This window comes from Carassius gibelio, chromosome B14, assembly GCF_023724105.1.
Source record: "Carassius gibelio isolate Cgi1373 ecotype wild population from Czech Republic chromosome B14, carGib1.2-hapl.c, whole genome shotgun sequence".
NCBI classification, from domain to species: Eukaryota; Metazoa; Chordata; class Actinopteri; order Cypriniformes; family Cyprinidae; genus Carassius; species Carassius gibelio.
This window is the reverse complement of record NC_068409.1, coordinates 22,455,497-22,472,502: the sequence shown is the minus strand read 5'-3', so window position 1 is coordinate 22,472,502 and position 17,006 is coordinate 22,455,497. Positions and strand designations below refer to the sequence as shown.

At 37.0% G+C, this 17,006-nt stretch overlaps 2 protein-coding genes across 3 annotated transcripts; both read right to left on the bottom strand.

The window, feature by feature from the left end:
- Window positions 1–31: 31 nt before the first annotated feature.
- On the bottom strand, window positions 32–4,262 carry LOC127971346 (NF-kappa-B-repressing factor-like). 2 transcript variants are annotated; one of them, XM_052574258.1, is made up of 3 exons: window positions 4,111–4,262; window positions 3,048–3,172; window positions 32–2,824 (listed from the first exon to the last, which is right to left on the bottom strand). In XM_052574258.1, the coding sequence occupies exons 2-3, from the start codon at window positions 3,154–3,156 to the stop codon at window positions 588–590; spliced, it is 2,346 nt and encodes a 781-aa protein (XP_052430218.1). In that variant the 5' UTR covers window positions 3,157–3,172; window positions 4,111–4,262; the 3' UTR covers window positions 32–587. The 2 variants fall into 2 exon arrangements, with proteins under 2 accessions (XP_052430218.1, XP_052430217.1); XM_052574257.1 differs by lacking the exon at window positions 4,111–4,262 and adding an exon at window positions 3,332–3,623.
- A 960-nt stretch (window positions 4,263–5,222) lies between these two features.
- Window positions 5,223–13,447, bottom strand: LOC127971347 (arrestin-C-like). Its single transcript, XM_052574259.1, has 15 exons — window positions 13,176–13,447; window positions 11,249–11,282; window positions 9,214–9,244; window positions 8,696–8,756; window positions 8,517–8,561; window positions 8,243–8,436; window positions 8,103–8,162; window positions 7,939–8,015; window positions 7,715–7,850; window positions 7,527–7,611; window positions 6,983–7,055; window positions 6,640–6,777; window positions 6,331–6,435; window positions 6,005–6,054; window positions 5,223–5,660 (listed from the first exon to the last, which is right to left on the bottom strand). Exons 2-15 carry the CDS (start codon window positions 11,254–11,256, stop codon window positions 5,623–5,625), a joined length of 1,101 nt encoding a protein of 366 aa, XP_052430219.1. The 5' UTR covers window positions 11,257–11,282; window positions 13,176–13,447; the 3' UTR covers window positions 5,223–5,622.
- Window positions 13,448–17,006: the final 3,559 nt, after the last annotated feature.

The following is a 17,006-nucleotide window of genomic DNA, read 5'->3' as shown; positions in this document are numbered from 1 at the left end:
GAATTTACATTTCATTAAATGAACTAGGAAATGGACAACGACCAGACTAAATTTAATGTCACTACAAGCAGACTGGATGACAATATTGGCAATGACAACTTCACAGAGATTGCTGCTTAGGCATTTGCCAGACAGAGATTTAAGGTTGAGATAAAGATTTAATTCTACAAACAACCATAAAATGTCAAAAAATATTTACTGTTTTGTAGTTACTTAGATTATTTTTATATTTCAAGTGTTTATTTTACAACAGATGAATGACATGTGATTGATATATTGTCTTTTGTGAAAACATAAAATGGAATGTCATTTCAGAGAGGAGCACATGCTAATGTGTAATGTCTGTTCATCATATGGTCTCAAACTAACCAACAGCAAATCTGGAAGAACTGTACAGAAATACATGGTAAATAGTGGCAAAGGGTACACACTGTTGTCATTGAGAACTGACAGATTTTCCAGTCCATCTTCCGTTTTTAAAAAAAATAGTTTATTCTCTTTGTAAATAAATTAACGGGAAACAAGTAAAACTGATTTGCTTTTATCAATGGTCATCTGTTGGTTTCTCAGAGGCCTGTTGAGCCTAGTCATTGTGAAGTTTGAGGTTTCACAAGCTCATATCGTCCCACCTGCCCCTCCTGCAGTAGCTGACCAATCAGCTGTTCCTTCTGAACTCTGCGACTAACCACGAGGAAGCGCTGTCGACCCTGTCCGTACGATTTGCTGCGCAGCCCGTATCTTTGGGATACTTGGTGTATCTGTCGGCGCTCCTCATTGTTGAGCTCTGTGGAGAATCGCAGGTCATCTTGACGGTCAGAACTTGCATAATTCCGAATTATTTCCTCAATATCGCGCTTAGTCATCTGATTACTCTGCCTGTCCATGTCCATACCGAGTCCTTCCCTGGTAAACTGCTCTTTGACCTTGATGGGCTCAGCAATGCCCTCTCCTTCTCTACCCAAACCACCACCCGTCCAACCCATCTTCCGGAGTAGCTGGTTACCAATGTTGTCCTCCTTGATCTCCTGCTGCATGGATTCCTCACCAGAACGAGTCATAATTTGATTTCGGCTAATCGCATCAACATGGCTTTCCTTCCAGAGGTTGGACTTCACCACAGCTTGTGTGCGCCGAAGTGTGGCGAGGGCCTCCTCTGCTGCTATGTGCTTCACTGTCTTTTTGGGGCCAATGCCTGCAGCCACATACTGACCATCGAGGTAAACTTCACATTGCCAGCGATGGTCCGGCAGGACAGTGAACTTGTAGTCAGCAAGCACTTTATTAAATTGAGCAGTGTCATTTATTATGCAAATAGCGTTATCTGAGTTTTCAAGGATGACCAATTCACCTCTCTGCGCTTTTTTGTTGCTTTGCTGGGCGAAGCGACTTGCAGGCTGGTCAGAAGTGTGGTTCCCTCCAGAAAAATTCTGTTGCTTTTGTTGCTCTTGTTGACGAGTGGCCTGGTTCATTCGCAACTTCCTTACTGCCTCCTCCGCCGCTGTGTGTTTTGAGCTCTTCTTGGTCCCTCTGGCTTGTGCCACCAGCTCGTCCTGTAAGTACACACTACAGAGCCATAAACTGCTGTTGGGAACCGGGTCAAAAGTATAATCAACTTTCATTCGGTTGAACGCAGCAGAGTTGTTGAGTATACAGATGGCATCGTATGCATTCTCCATGATTACAAATTCTGTCCAGTGTTTGCTTCGGTCAGGCTCATACTGGCCCTTGGTACTAGGGAGTGGCTTGTCCTCTGGGTTGCGAAGAGGTGGGGGAAGGATTGGGTTTGGAGTGTTTACCTGGCACACCACCATATCATTAACGTAAGTACGCTTGTATTGCCGTTGCAGGACACGAATTTCCACCGGCCTCATGAATAGTTTGACAGCCTGTTCTGACGCTCGGTCTCTGGCACCGTTTTTGCTCCCAGAGTATCCAGTGGCAAGGTACACAGACTGACACCTAAGTTCACATGCATATCCATCAGAGGGTATTTTTCTGTTTTTAGGAAGGTCAGCAGGTGGAATATCTCTTAAATTAACATAGATGTACTCTGGGTTTGTCTTGCAAGCCTGAATGCTGCGGCTGAGTATGAAATTGTAGTTTGGCATGTCAGGTCCACTGATGAACGCCGGATCTCTCAGGGTAACGACAACAGTTGATGATACTCTGGTAATCAGCCTCAGTTTTTCATCAATTGTTGATTCATGGAGAGAAGACGTCAGTGAAGACGTCAGTGAAGGTGTTGGGAGAAGGCCAGTGCCAGCTTTGCTTGGGCCGTTGTATACCTTGTTGGAAGCCTTGCTGGAGGTCGGCCTATCCTGATGTCCAAATCCCAGTCCACGCGATCCACTATCCCAGGCTCCAGGACGTCCAGAACCTCTGTATCCATTAGCTTGGCCTGCCTGTGAGTATGAGTCCGATTGTCTGGCAGTATGCGCCTCATATCTAGCGGTGTACTCCTGCTGCACTTTGCCCATGAAGCTCGGGGTGGACCCTCTGCTGCCATAGCCAAGGCAACTTGTGCCGCCCAAGGCCACATCCTTACTTCTGTGCTCAGGCCAAGAATCATAACCGTACCTCCCGGTCTCAAGGGAGCACGAGGAGGAAGAGGAGCCATTGCCACGGCTACCATTATACGGTGGATGATCTGGTTCCCTTTGTCTTACATCATTCATCTCACCCCTCCTGCGCTCCTCCTCATTTTCTTTTTCATCCATTTCTCTGATTCCACTGCCGCTGCTTTCACCACTTACAAAGTGTACTGGTTCAAATCGAGGTCTGGATGTGAATTTTGACACGGACATCTTCTTCATGGGCTCTTCAGCTGAGATATGAAATAAAACATGATTAAAATATCAATTTGCATGCAAATATGATTGCCTAAAAATTATTCATAAAATATTTACACTTTGTTTATTTTGGTTGCAAAACAACAAAAATGTTTCAAAGCTAAAAACTATATTATAAAAATGTTTCTGTGACAGATAGGAAGATTGATTGATCGATATACAGACAGATAGACTGTTTTCAAGCATTGACAGACTTACTTCCATCAGATGAATATGGCCTCTTATTTGCGTGAGTGTTTGGAACTAATTCATATGAGGGCATTTCACCAATATCAATCCCTTCTGCCATACCAAGCACCTTGTGCATCAGTTGGGAGCCATACCTGGTCAAAGAAAGAACAGCCATAATGTTGACAACATGCTTTGGTTAGCATTACTTATGTATAACTTTGAAATTAAAATGTAATTTAAAAAGTATTCACTCAAACTACCACCAAAACAGCCCAGTTCTCACATCCTATTCTATTCAAAACAATCCCCACCTGCATCCCATGAAAACATGGTTAACCCACACCATCGACAGGGCCAGTAGCTTATCAAGAGCATTTCCCTCGTACTCTTCAACGTGTTTCACAATGAACTGACGTCTAACGGACCACTGCTTGTCACTCTCGTACTGCTGCCGGTAATCATCGATATTACAGTTCCAATGACGAAGACCAGCGGGTTTACTTGAAACACACGGGCCCGGTGAATGAGGTCTGATCATCCCGGTGTTTGACGGTAGCCAGCAGCTAACCGGAAACAACGTAGTGCGCGCAGTGCATGCTGGGAACGTCACACTGCCCAATAATATTATGATGCACGATACAGAATATGTGGGCTTGCTAAAACAGTCACGCAGTTGCTATTTAAGTATAGAGTCAGATGCTGCGTGGTATGGAGTCGTTTGCGTAACAAATTTAACAATTCAATATGCTCTGTCTATATTTGCCCAACATATTTACTGTTAACATATGACAACAAGATTACAGAGATGGCTGTCATACAGAGTTAACGTTACAATATTTCTGGACATAATGGCAAAGAATTTGTATTTTAAACAGAAAAACCGCAGCTCTTTAAAATACAGCGTTTGTCAAACATGCACTCTGGATTACGTTTGTTGTTTTCCCTTTATGGTTAAGCTAACCAACAGTTTAAATAAGATGGCACTTAAATTGACGCAGTAGCGTCTTGTTTCTCTCACACTGTTCTATGCCGTTTTGTGGATACACGACGATGTACACGAATGTATAACATAATACTAAGTAAAGCTTACCTTTGTCGTACAGTTTGTCTGTTTAGGGGACCTTGAGTGTGCAAAGCCGCTGCTATTTGAGGTGAATTCAGACGAACAAACGAATATGCAGTTTAAACTGACACTGCTAAAACTAATCCACTGCTGTAACCAGGAAAAGAGTCATTAATTAATTCGAAAACCGAGACTCAATCATTACCAGTGACATTCACTGCACTAATCTGTTAATAGATGATTCATTACATCCATTTAATCAGAAGCCTACATTGCTTCTCTTATGTAAGTAATGTTACATGTACATGAAACATTGTTAATGTTTTGACTTTACATACACATATACACATACACGTCACTACAATACACACATATATACATACATTACCGGTCACAAGTTTGGGGTCAGAACGATTTTTAATGTTTTTTTACATGAGTTTCTAATGCTCATCATGGCTGATTTTATATGATAATACAGAAAAAAAATTATATAAAATAACGTTTTTCTATTTTAATATACATTCAAATCATATTTATTCCTGTAATGCAAAGTTGAATTTTCAGCATCATTACTCCAGTCTTCAGTGTCACATGATCCTTCAGAAATCATTCTAATGTGCTGATTTATTATCAGTGCTGGAAACTTTTGTGCTGCTTAATATTTTTTTGGAACCTGTGATGACTTTTTTTTAAGGATACTTTTATGAATAAAACGTTAAAAAGAAGAGCATTTATTCAAAATATAAATCATCCTATTATAATATACATTTTTATTCTTTCTTTTTTGTTTTGAAAGAAATTACAATTCTTATTCAGCAAGGATGTGTTAAATTGTTAAGAAGTGATAGCAAAGATTTATATTGTTAGAAAGGATTTTGAATATATTTTGAATAAATGCTTCTCTTTTAAAAATTTTATTCATCAAAGAATCCTGAAAATAAATAAATAATAAATAAATATTTGGCAGCACAACTGTTGCCAACATTAATCATTCTAATAATGAATCAGCATATTAAGAATAATTTCTTTCTTAGGATCATGTGACACTACTGTATAGTGGTTGTGGGTATAATTTTAGGATGATTTTTTTTTTTAATTCCCTGCATCTATATAATGTCATGATGAAGAATGAGGAAAAATTTGATAGTGGTCCAAATAACACTCCAATGTTTATTAATTTCCACCATCACCACATACAGGAAAAAAATACAATTTAATACAATTATAATAATACATTTATCGTAAGTTGTTAATTTTTTACATTCACATACAAAAAGAAACTAAAACATTAATCTGAGATCCCATTATAAAGGCAGAAGAAACAAACATGACATCAGCATCAGACCAATGCTTGATCAGTGTCATTGAGTTCCTCTTAGTGCACAAGGCCTTTAGCCCATTTTTAACACTATACAGCTAATTCCTTTTACACCGATATTTGCAACAAGAAATCATCTATGGTCTATGGCTCATGAAATGAAATTATTTGGAATCTGCATCTATTCCTGAGTGTCTCTCCTTCTGACTTGCTCTTTTCCATCACTGGCTGTTGAGTCTATTCAAGGTTGATGTCTGTCCTGCATTTTAAAAAAAGTTTCATTTTTGTTAAAGCCTCAAAGTCTAAGTGTCAAAATGAAAACAAAAATAACATTCTGTCTCAAGATGGGAAAAAAAGTTTACATTGATACTTACACTTCTGCTCAATTTGCGAATAGACAAGGATGCAGTTAGAAAACAAGAAAATTATGCTCTTTAGAATGTTTCATAGCAGTGCCACTTTATAAACGGTCAAATTTGTATTACTTGAAATTGAAGATATGTTGTGGTCACAAATACAGAACTATCCTTGAAAAACTGGGCTTTATATACCTCACACACCCAAGCCACCCTCATTTTAGATATAAAAGAACAGAAACCTCACCTGTTGGTTTAGGTGCCATCAGAACCAAGGGGAGTTCAGCAGTAATATCACTGTGTATGGAAGATAAACATGTCTGGAGTACTTTGACTACTCACAATGGTAAACCACATCACACAGTGTACTGCTGGATTTATTTTCATTGTTGGTTAATGACAAGGTAACTCTAAGCACACTGTTCCTCATTAAGCAGTGTTTGGGCATTATCAAGGGAAAGATCTTCCTTATTAACACAGCAAAAGTCATTATAGAGAAGGAGGTAAAATGCTCTCTATGTCTCTTCACTGAGACATTGAGATGAGAAGATTTAGGGATGTCAAGATGCAAACCTTGATGTTAGGCTTCCCAAGAGACCACCTCCCATCATCAGGGTAACTTTAATTTTGTAGGAAACAACAAGGCCTTGTATTTTTTTATCCATGTTGGGGAGCAGACTGCAGAGAGATACAGAGATTCAGACAAGTCACCTTGTTTATCTGCCTTGCATTTTTATAAATACAAGTTTTTTATACTTTATAAACATACAGATATGTTATTTGGACTAAGTGCATGACTATCTGCCTAATACAGAAGACTTTTATATTTTCCAGCTATCAATGTATGGATATACTCAAACGTTGTAATAAAGATTAACTGACATTGTTGAAGAAGCCAAGTTGGTGTCTTCATCTTTCAGTTTTCCATCCAGTGAAAGGCCACGTTTCTCTTTGTTATTAGCAAGCAGAGGAGTGACTCTATATTCCTTCTCAAAGGTGGAGTTCGCATTAATTTGGTCCCTGTTTCAAAAAGGGGGTTTGTTCACCTCTCAAGAACAATGAAGAAAATACTTGTTTTTTTTAAAGATATGAAAAATGTGTACAATTATAATATTATTTGATTATAATATTATTTAGAATTATTTATTAAATGTGGCACAAAATAATACAAATACTATACATACATAAATAATACATAAATTATACATTACAAATTCTCACTCACGCAAACTCTTCATTCAGAACACATTTGTGGTATTTGTCCGCTGAGTAAAGCAGTACATCTGTAATTTGGTGAACTGAAACATACAATAAATTAAAGCTTATTGTGGATCATAGTGAGATACAATTAATGATGACTTAATAATGACGATTATCGAATAACGATTTTCAACCACTAGATATCGCAAGGGAACACCACATCTCAAACCAAAATAAACACAAAGTTTTCTTGTGAAATTGACCTTTGGGCTGGACTGGTTTTGTTACGTAGACCTGGCAACACTGTCAAGTAGTGTGTTTTTTTGTGGGTCAAATGGACCCAAACACCCCCCCCCCATCTGTATATGCCCCTGATTATATCCAATACAATTCCCCATTAAAACCATTACAAATTCTATAAGGGTTTCTGTTTGTTTTTTGTTAGTTTTTTTTTCAGCAGGGTACTTAGAAGATTGGTCTTTGATGATTGTATATATTACTTTTAAATGCTTTAAATGGGCGAAAAAGTGGCTGTTTAGTTCTCTAATATGAATTATAAAAATACTTACTGCTTATTTTGATTTTCTTCACTACTTTACTGGTCTCATTATTCACTTTCAGTTTGATAGGAATGGGATCTCCATGATAGTAGAGCTGAAGGGCGAGAAATCCAGCGTGAATGAATATACATAGAACTGCAAATGATGAAAACATCACAGTTTCATAAACGATCAACAACAGGCATTTAAAACACTACCTCTTTCTCCATGGAGGCCTCCACGTGAATTGGTTTGTCTGCAGTGATAAACTGTTTGTTGAGATCGGTTTTGGGTCCGGGTGCTAGCTCATTTGGTGCATACTGGATTTTACGAATAATCAGACGGCAGGTATCCCTATTATTGGTAGAAATATTGGAATCAGCATAACAATTTATTCATTTTGTTGGGGAGGTTTTTTATGTTAAAATGGAGCAGTACATACTTCTTGACAACCTTTTCATCTGTCTCGTCTTCTTCATTTGTAATATAGGCTTTGACTTCATAGTCAACCCCACAAGGCTGTAAAAGTAGACATATTACATATTAAAGAATCATAGTTTTATGTTTGTGAGTGCATTTGCACATATGTATGTTTTTCTGCTGTACCTTCCCGGCATCCTCTGGTCCTGGCTGAAGGGACACTGAGCATGGAAGATGTACTGGAATCTGAGACAGAACAGAAGAGACACCAATGAAGGACATCCTTGATTGTTTTCACAGTGCCTAATGCATAAATGTGAATTTACATCAAAAGTGAAGGGATGTCCTTGCTCTCCAGCTTTCTTTAAAAGCGCATCCTGCATTGGAGTGTTTGGGGGCTTGGTACCCTCAAAGGGATGCATCTGAATGCGCTTTATCCAGATATCTTTTCTAAAGGAAACTCCAATCACGTCCAGATCCTCTCGTCCATAACGGAAGGCACATGCAAGCTGTATCCACACTACAAAAATGAAATAGTGTCTAAATAAATGTAATAAGTGACATGTTTTCATCATGATAATGTTTTAAATGAATTCATACCTTTCTTTCCATTGAGAGCTGAAGGATCAATTTTTAGCACCCCATCTGAGAGGGAAATTACAAGTCTTTTGAACTAGAATAATGTGTGTAGATATACATGTAAACATTTAATTTAAAAAAAGTTAAAACTTTACCACAATCTTAAGGAATAATCTAAGTAAAAGTAACCAAGAACGTACCAACTGGGTCAACATGTTCCACATGGTCCACAAAGTCTCTTCTCCCCAAATAAAGACATAACTGTAATAAATGATTACTTGATTATCAAGTGTGCTTGTGTATTATAAATATATTTAGAGCAGGGTTGCCAATTCTGTGGTTTTCCCAACTTCCCAACTCAATAAAATGAAAAGGTTACACATATTATATTTGACTGAAATACTTAAACTGATATATTGTATTCTACTAATGATAAAACTATGCTAGTTGATGAGTTTTGTGAGGGATGGGAGCCATTGAACTCCTGTGAGGTACTTTATAAAATTGACTGTTTTAATAATTACTACTAGCCTATATATTAATTAAAAAATATGTGTAATGCATAATATCTACTTAAGGTCTTGGAGTGGCATGGTTTGAGATTTGATGGGCTTAGTTCATTGGGCTAGTTCTGATACTCAGATGTGGCAATCGTTGAGAGCATGTGCATACAGAGCAGATTAGCTAGAAGTAATGGGCAGTATAAAGGGAGCCTTACCATACCATTGCCACTATTCTTCTTGTAAACCCTGTAGAAACAACATAAATGCCTTGATATTATAATCATCGAGAGAGTACAATATACAGTGGGTACGGAAAGTATTCAGACCCCCTTACATTTTTCACTCTTTGTTAAATTGCAGCCATTTGCTAAAGTCATGTAATTTTAATTTTTTCCTCATTAATGTACACACAGCACCCCATATTGACAGAAAAACACAGAATTGTTGAAATTTTTGCTTTATTTGATTTATTAAAAAAGAAAAACTGAAATATCACATGGTCCTAAGTATTCAGACTCTTTGCTGTGACACTCATATATTTAACTCAGGTGCTGTCCATTTCTTCTGATCATCCTTGAGATGGTTCTACACCTTCATTTGAGTCCAGCTGAGTCCACCTTTCTATAAGACCTTACAGCTCACAGTGCATGTCAGAGCAAATGAGAATCATGAGGTCAAAGGAACTGCCCGAAGAGCTCAAAAACAGAATTGTGGCAAGGCACCAATCTGGCCAAGGTTACAAAAAGAAATTCTGCGCAGTGGCCTCCATAATCCTTAGATAGAAGACGTTTGGGACGACCGGAACCTTTCCTAGAGCTGGCTGTCAGGCCAAACTGAGCTATCGGTGAAGAAGAGCCTTGGTGAGAGAGGTAAAGAAGAACCAAAGATCACTGTGACTGAGCTCCAGAGGTGCAGTCGGGAGATGGGAGAAAGTTGTAGAAAGTCAATCATCACTGCAGCCCTCCACCAGTCGCGGCTTTATGGCAGAGTGGCCCGACGGAAGCCTCTCCTCTGTGCAAGACACATGAAAGTCCCCATGGAGTTTGCTAACAAAAACACCTGAAGGATTCTCTGGTCTGATGAGAACAAGATAGAACTCTTTGGCCTTAATACTAAGCGGTATGTGTGGAGAAAACCAGGCACTGCTCCTCACCTGTCCAATACAGTCCCAACAGTGAAGCATGGTGGTGGCAGCATCATGCTGTGGGGGAATTTTTCAGCTGCAGGGACAGGACAACTGGTTGCAATCGAGGGAAAGATGAATGCGGCCAAGTACAGGGATATCCTGGACTGAAACCTTCTCCAGAGTGCTCAGGACCTCAGACTGGGCCGAAGGTTCACCTTCCAACAAGACAATGACCTTAAGCACACAGCTCAAATAACGAAAGAGTGGCTTCACAACAACTCCATGACTGTTCTTGAATGACCCAGCCAGAGCCCTGATTTAAGCCCAATTGAGCATTGCTGGAGAGACCTGAAAATGGCTGTCCACCAACGTTTACCATCCAACCTGACAGAACTGGAGAGGATCTGCAAGGAGGAATGGCAGAGGATCCCCAAATCCAGGTGAGAAAACTTGTTGCATCTTTCCCAAAAAGACTCATGGCTGTATTAGATCAAAAGGGTGCTTCTACTAAATACTGAGCAAAGGGTCTGAATACTTAGGACCATGTGATATTTCAGTTTTTCTTTTTTAATAAATGTGCAAAAATGTCAACAATTCTGTGTTTTTCTGTCAACATGGGGTGCTGTGTGTACATTAATGAGGAAAGAAAATAACTTCAATGATTTTAGCAAATGGCTGCAATATAACAAAGAGTGAAAAATTTAAGGGGGTCTTTAATACTTTCCGTACCCACTGTATTTTGCATGCTTTTAATATGTTAGTCTCCATGAGGTGATTAGTCATCTGCATATGCCAAGCTTTGCACTGTTACTTTTAAACTCTTGTGGTAATCCTGTCAATCCACTCTAAAAGGGATTTCTTATAAATCCAGTAATCCACTAGGATTGAAAACCAAAAAGACCACTACAGATTTAATACTACTAGTAAACAAGGTGTAGGCGCATTACATGAAGGCTGCTTAATCTAGGTGTCATAAATATGAATAAAATATTGAATAGTCTGTTGGAATAGGATACAGAGAAATGATCGTCTTAAATGCATTTAAATGTTGATTTATGATGTTTTAATGTCTTTATGACTCCTATTTCAAGAATTTATAAATTGTTGGAAATGCATAGACTTACTTTGTCATGATAATGGAAAGTCACCTGAGGCTTTCTGAAATGACAAGTGAAAAAGTTGGAGTGTAAAATGTGCCAGTAGAAAACAGTCTTGTGATTGAGCAACATTAAAAGTAACCGAATTAAAAATAGTGTTTGGAAAACCATTCGTGTTTGTATTTTGTCCTGCTGTGATTTCTATCCACTAGAGCTAATCAGGGAAGAGGAGATTAGCATAACGATAGACCGCTTCATAAGCCTCCGGAGAAGCCACACACAGGATTAGCTCTTATCTGTTTCTAATGTGTCTTTGTGAATGAGGCCAACTAGTGGCAATGTACGTTGAATAATAAAGCACTATGTTTGAAAAGTGTTAAGTCATCTTTGCCACTTGGTGCAAAATGAGCTGTACTTTGCTAAATACATTATAGAAATGGGCATGAACATTTTAACAGAAGATAAGTTAAATTATTTCAAATGTGGGACTGCATGGCCTTTGGAGATATTTAAAAAAATACACATTTTAAATAATATTGAAATATTTCAAACAGGAGCATACCCAACAGTTGACATTATTAAATTACTATTCATGTGTAAATGAATATGAATAAATCACATGAAATGTAAGGCACTTATTTGGCCAGGAAAATTAATCCATCATGCTCTTGTTTAAAAATCACACTAGATTTCTATAGTATGATTTAGTGTGCTGTATGTTCAGTTAAACTGATTCGCTTGTGTGGTTCAAAGGTAGTAAAACGAAACCAATATTAAACTTTTTGTTGTGCTATAGAATTTATGATCACAATCTTTTCTCAAGTGCAATCAAGATGCAAGGTCTAAGCATCATATGTCACATTTAGCTGACTATCATTATCGACTATGAATATTCTTGATAAAGAGGACCTCATTCCTTTAGGTTAGAGTTAATCAATTAGCATAATGTTTAGTTAATTGGAAATCAAGACACTGAATAGCAAACAACCAATGCTCCTCAGTGTGTAGTCTACATGATAGCAATTTGTTATCTTGTGTTTAACTATCAGAAAAAAAAGATACAAAGCTGTCCACAAGGGCAGTACCCAATGTACAATTTATGTACTAAAATGCATCCTTTAGGTGTAAATGAGGTAAAAATGTGTTGACAACTTCTGCAAGTGAATAGGGCGAGACACTGCAGGTGAATAGGGCAAAAAAAACAAAAACTAATAGTTATCCCCTTACTTACCCAGTTGATAGATTACATTGATTATTGCAAAAGAATGTTATGTTTAAATATGCAATTGAAGCATTATGTAATGAACTATGTCTAGTACAAAAATCTGAACACCAGATGAAGTCAGTTTCAAAATTGTTGTTAAATTTTTTTTGACATATTAGAATCAAATGTTTTTACAGAGGGAATTCTGGTTATCTTTTTTTTTGTCACTCCATAATTCAGAAAATACTTTGAACAGCCAGAAAACAATATGTTTATCCCTCTGTAAAAACCTTCAGAACATAGACAGGAATAAAAATGTCAAGTTTGGTGTGTGTAAGTGCTACTGAAGTGGAGATTTATGGCTCAGTGTTGAAGAAAAAACTCATTTTGAGAAAACGGCCTTTAAAAATATGTATTGTACTTGAAATCTATTGACACAAACAGATAAAGTGCTATAAAAGAAACACTTAACAGTGTCTTTTGGATGTTTTCCTTCCACTAGTTTGAAAAAGCACTTTATGAAAAACTAAAAAGCCCAAAATCTCAAAATTGACAGGTGCTTGAAAAAACAGTGTTTTTGCCTGCAGTGTCTCACCTTAATACAATTTTTTTTCTGAAAATGTACAAATACTATGCTACATTTCAATCTTCGTAGTGGACAATAATGCTAGCCTTCACACTGAATAATCTCATATAAATGGATCGCAAGTCAACAGCTGACCTAAAGTGTGATGACAGTTCAGATCTTACCTGGTTTTGAGAGGACGTCTTTTGCTTTGCTCTTGACTGTTGCACGTGAGCACTGTTCTGTAGCAAGTGTAGATAGTTTCCTAGTGTGACTCCCAGTTTGTCTTGTCTTCCTTTATAGTGCAAACTCTCCTCCCTCTCTTTGGCTTACACAGCCTACGTTATAAAATGTTAATTTCACTCCCAATCCTATTAGTTGATTAGTACTCGTCTTTTTCTGGCTACAATATGTATAAAAATAGACACAGAATTGGACTTAGGAATTAGTTATTGAGAAGTACACGTATGAGTGAGAGTGTCAGCCTCAGGGTCATTTGGTTGGACAACAGAACTGTGATAATACGCTTGGATCTCTTGTCTGTGTTCAGTGCTCCACCTCCAACATAGCACGTGTCCCTTTAGGGAATGTCCTCACCGTGGCATCACTTTCCCTGTCATGAGGCAAGAATAACAGTAACAACTGCTCCCAAAGCTTCATAACGCAGAACACATTCATCCTAACAGGATGAGTTTGGATAGACATCAAAGTACAATCAGCTTGTAAATGTGCTATACAAAAAAAAAAAAGAACTTGAATTTGATTTCTTAGGCATAACTTACCTGATATTCACAGTGAAAAACCCATTTGCTATTCGATAACACTAATTTTGTTTGCATTGCTTAACAAAGAGGTCTATCAATCACAATTACGAAGCAGGAGGTTAAAGAGGTCTAAATGCATCTACACTAATGTTGAATAACTTCAGCTGTGTGTATATATATATATATATATATATATATATATATATATATATATATATATATATATATATATGACACAAGCGGAATGCACAAACTTGAAAACCCCTCTTTTATTAGATAATTTTGCTTGTGGAATAAATTTGGCATGACTGCCATAATGCACAATGTCACTGCTGATCATATTTTTCAATGACAGTGCATCCATGCCACTAGGTGCCACTATGAGTTGTTTTACATAATGACCCTAAAACACAGCTGAAAAGGTTTGTTATTAGTCCTAACTCTTTCTTACACAACCAAAATTAGAAAAAAGGGTTTGTTAAAACAATATGTCAGTATAATTTATATATTAAAGCACCTTTGTTAAGTTTATTTTATTTTTTATTATGTTATCCTTTGAGGGCTTCATTTAAAGGGCGTTGAATGGCAAATGCAGTGTTGAACATTGTTATTATAAGTAGACTAGTGACTGGTGTAAACCTTTTTCTGAGGATGAAAAAGGATCAGACTGGGACATCTGGGCTCTCATCATGCCTCACACCTGCTGTAACAGATGGTCTAAATTTATAGGGCTTGTGGTCTCTGCTCAAATGGCATGCAAAGGTGTTTTGATCGATATTATGCTTTGTTCACTCTGACACCAATTATGAGTAATGAATAATTCTGTAATGAAACTTTAGATGGCTGATAGGCTCTAACTCAATCTGATATAAACACTTCATCATTCACATGGCACAACTGTTTTTTTTTCCCTCACATCAGCAGCCATTGAGCTTGCTGCTCAACATCTTAATACTCTGCTAGTGCTTGATATTGCAGTTGCAGCGCGCTTCAGAAACCCTCCACCTTCCCCAGCTCCACCTGTATATATCTGTTAAGGGGTAGTTTCCTGTACTTTATATTTGTGGAAGTAATTTCATGTATGTCATATGTGCAGCAACAAGATTACTTGGATGCTCACAGTAGCATGTATGTGGATGTATTAGCAGTAGCAAGTCTCAGTTGCTCTGCCACAGCATAGCAGATCTATTCTGGCAAAACCAAACACATTAACATTGTCATGTGCTGTGAACATGTAAGAAATACTACTGCTGCACATATAACATATAGGAAAACCCCCATATGTAGCATAATGAATCACCTTGTAGCAGATCTATACAGGTGGAGCTGGGGAAGGTGGAGGGTTTCTGAAGCGCACTGCTATCACAATCACTTGCTGTATTCAAGTAGGCTATTTGAATGTTAAGCAGAATATCTTAATGGCTGCTGATATATATAAAAAAACAATAGATACACCATTTGATGATGTCACAATGTCAGACTGAGTTGGACCTACCGGACTGCGCCATCTAGTGTTTCATGACAAAGCTTTGGAGAGCTTCTGTCTCTAACTGATGGTAGTTTAAACAAACACACTCCTAAAGTCAGCATCCAATTGTGCAAATTATGTGCAAAAATATTTTTTAGGCTTATTTTGGTTTAAGTTATTGATTAGACACAATCACATATGAATGTGTATAATATGTGTATAATATGTTGTATGATGTTTTTACTTTCAAAATTAAGACTTCACTTAGGAACATTGCAAATATGTTATTTTTTAGTTTATTTGTCATAAAAGGAATGTTAAAAATGACATTATGTTTCATATGTCTTTTTGGTTCAGAGACATATTGAAATTGGGTGGTCTAGATGACAACACGTGACTTTGCTATCTCCAAGCCACAAATACTTTTACTGAGGTTCACATCGCAGAATTTCCAAACCAAATTCTGTTTTCAACTTTGCACTAAACATCTTGGTTTCATTTCCTGTGTTCTCATTCGCTTAGTCACTCCCCATATGACTAATTTAAATGACTTATCTAACGACTGCAGATATGCCCATCACTTAAAAAAAACAAGAACAAATCATGTTATATTAGAAAAAAATATAGTTGAGTTTAGGTATATATATATATATATATATATATATATATATATATATATATATATATATCAAATTTCAAACATTTTCTTTTAAAATTAACTACTCACTCATAGAAAGTAGGCTAGACAATGTAATATTATTTTCATAGGTGTTTTTAACTTAAGCAATTTAAATAGCCATATATTTTTATATTTAAGCATGAGGGATCTATCTTTAGAGAGGGCAAATCCTCTTCCATCACATGTTTGTTTCACATAATACTTTGGAATAAGTAGGTAATGCTCTTTGCTAGTCTGATTTTTGCAAGTCTTAATGGCTCACTCTGAATTAGCAGCCAATGCAGTCAAAAATTAATGTGATTAACATAAAGCTTAAGCTCTGCTTGGGCTAGGATTGAGGCGTTTTAGTGTGCGGTTTGAGTCATGATCCATCTAAACAGTTTGCCAAAAAAAAAAAAACTGCAAACAGTTCTTTGCCCGTGTTTGGTGCTAACAAAGACCAATATTCCCTCAGCTGGAAGAGAAGAAATATATTCTGTGACTGTATGAAAAGTTGGATTGAGAGCATGTCTTAGATGGCTTAGGCTTAGTCAGAGATGGATGTAATCCATTGTGTGTTTTGTAAACATGCCTCAGGGGGTAATTGGATGGACTTCAGAAAAGAACACAGAAAAACTGGCAGGTTAAACCATGTGACCTTCATATATGTATCCATGACTGGCCATCTAAAGAGTTTGGATCACACTCCGATGCTTTAACCAGGTTTAAACTGCAAATAAGACTTCATGACTTTCTTATGTTTTTAATTAATCTCTTTTATTTTTACTTAACAATATCTAAAATGTTCAATCTGTGAAATAAGACAAATTCAATTGGGAAGCCAAATTTCAAAATATATTTTCATTGCTTTTGGACATAGTTCATCTTAATACACCAGTATTTTTTTTCACTACAGCAAGACAAAATAAAAATTTTTTATAGGTAGATAGTAGTACTTTAAGAAATATGAAAAATCTTGATGTTTTCTGCATTCTGTATGTCAATTTATATTTTTGATATTTTAACTGGAAAAATAAGATAAATATAGTATACTGTACTATATATATATAATACTTATTCATTCATACATTCACCCACTCACTCACTCAATTATTTATTTACTTGT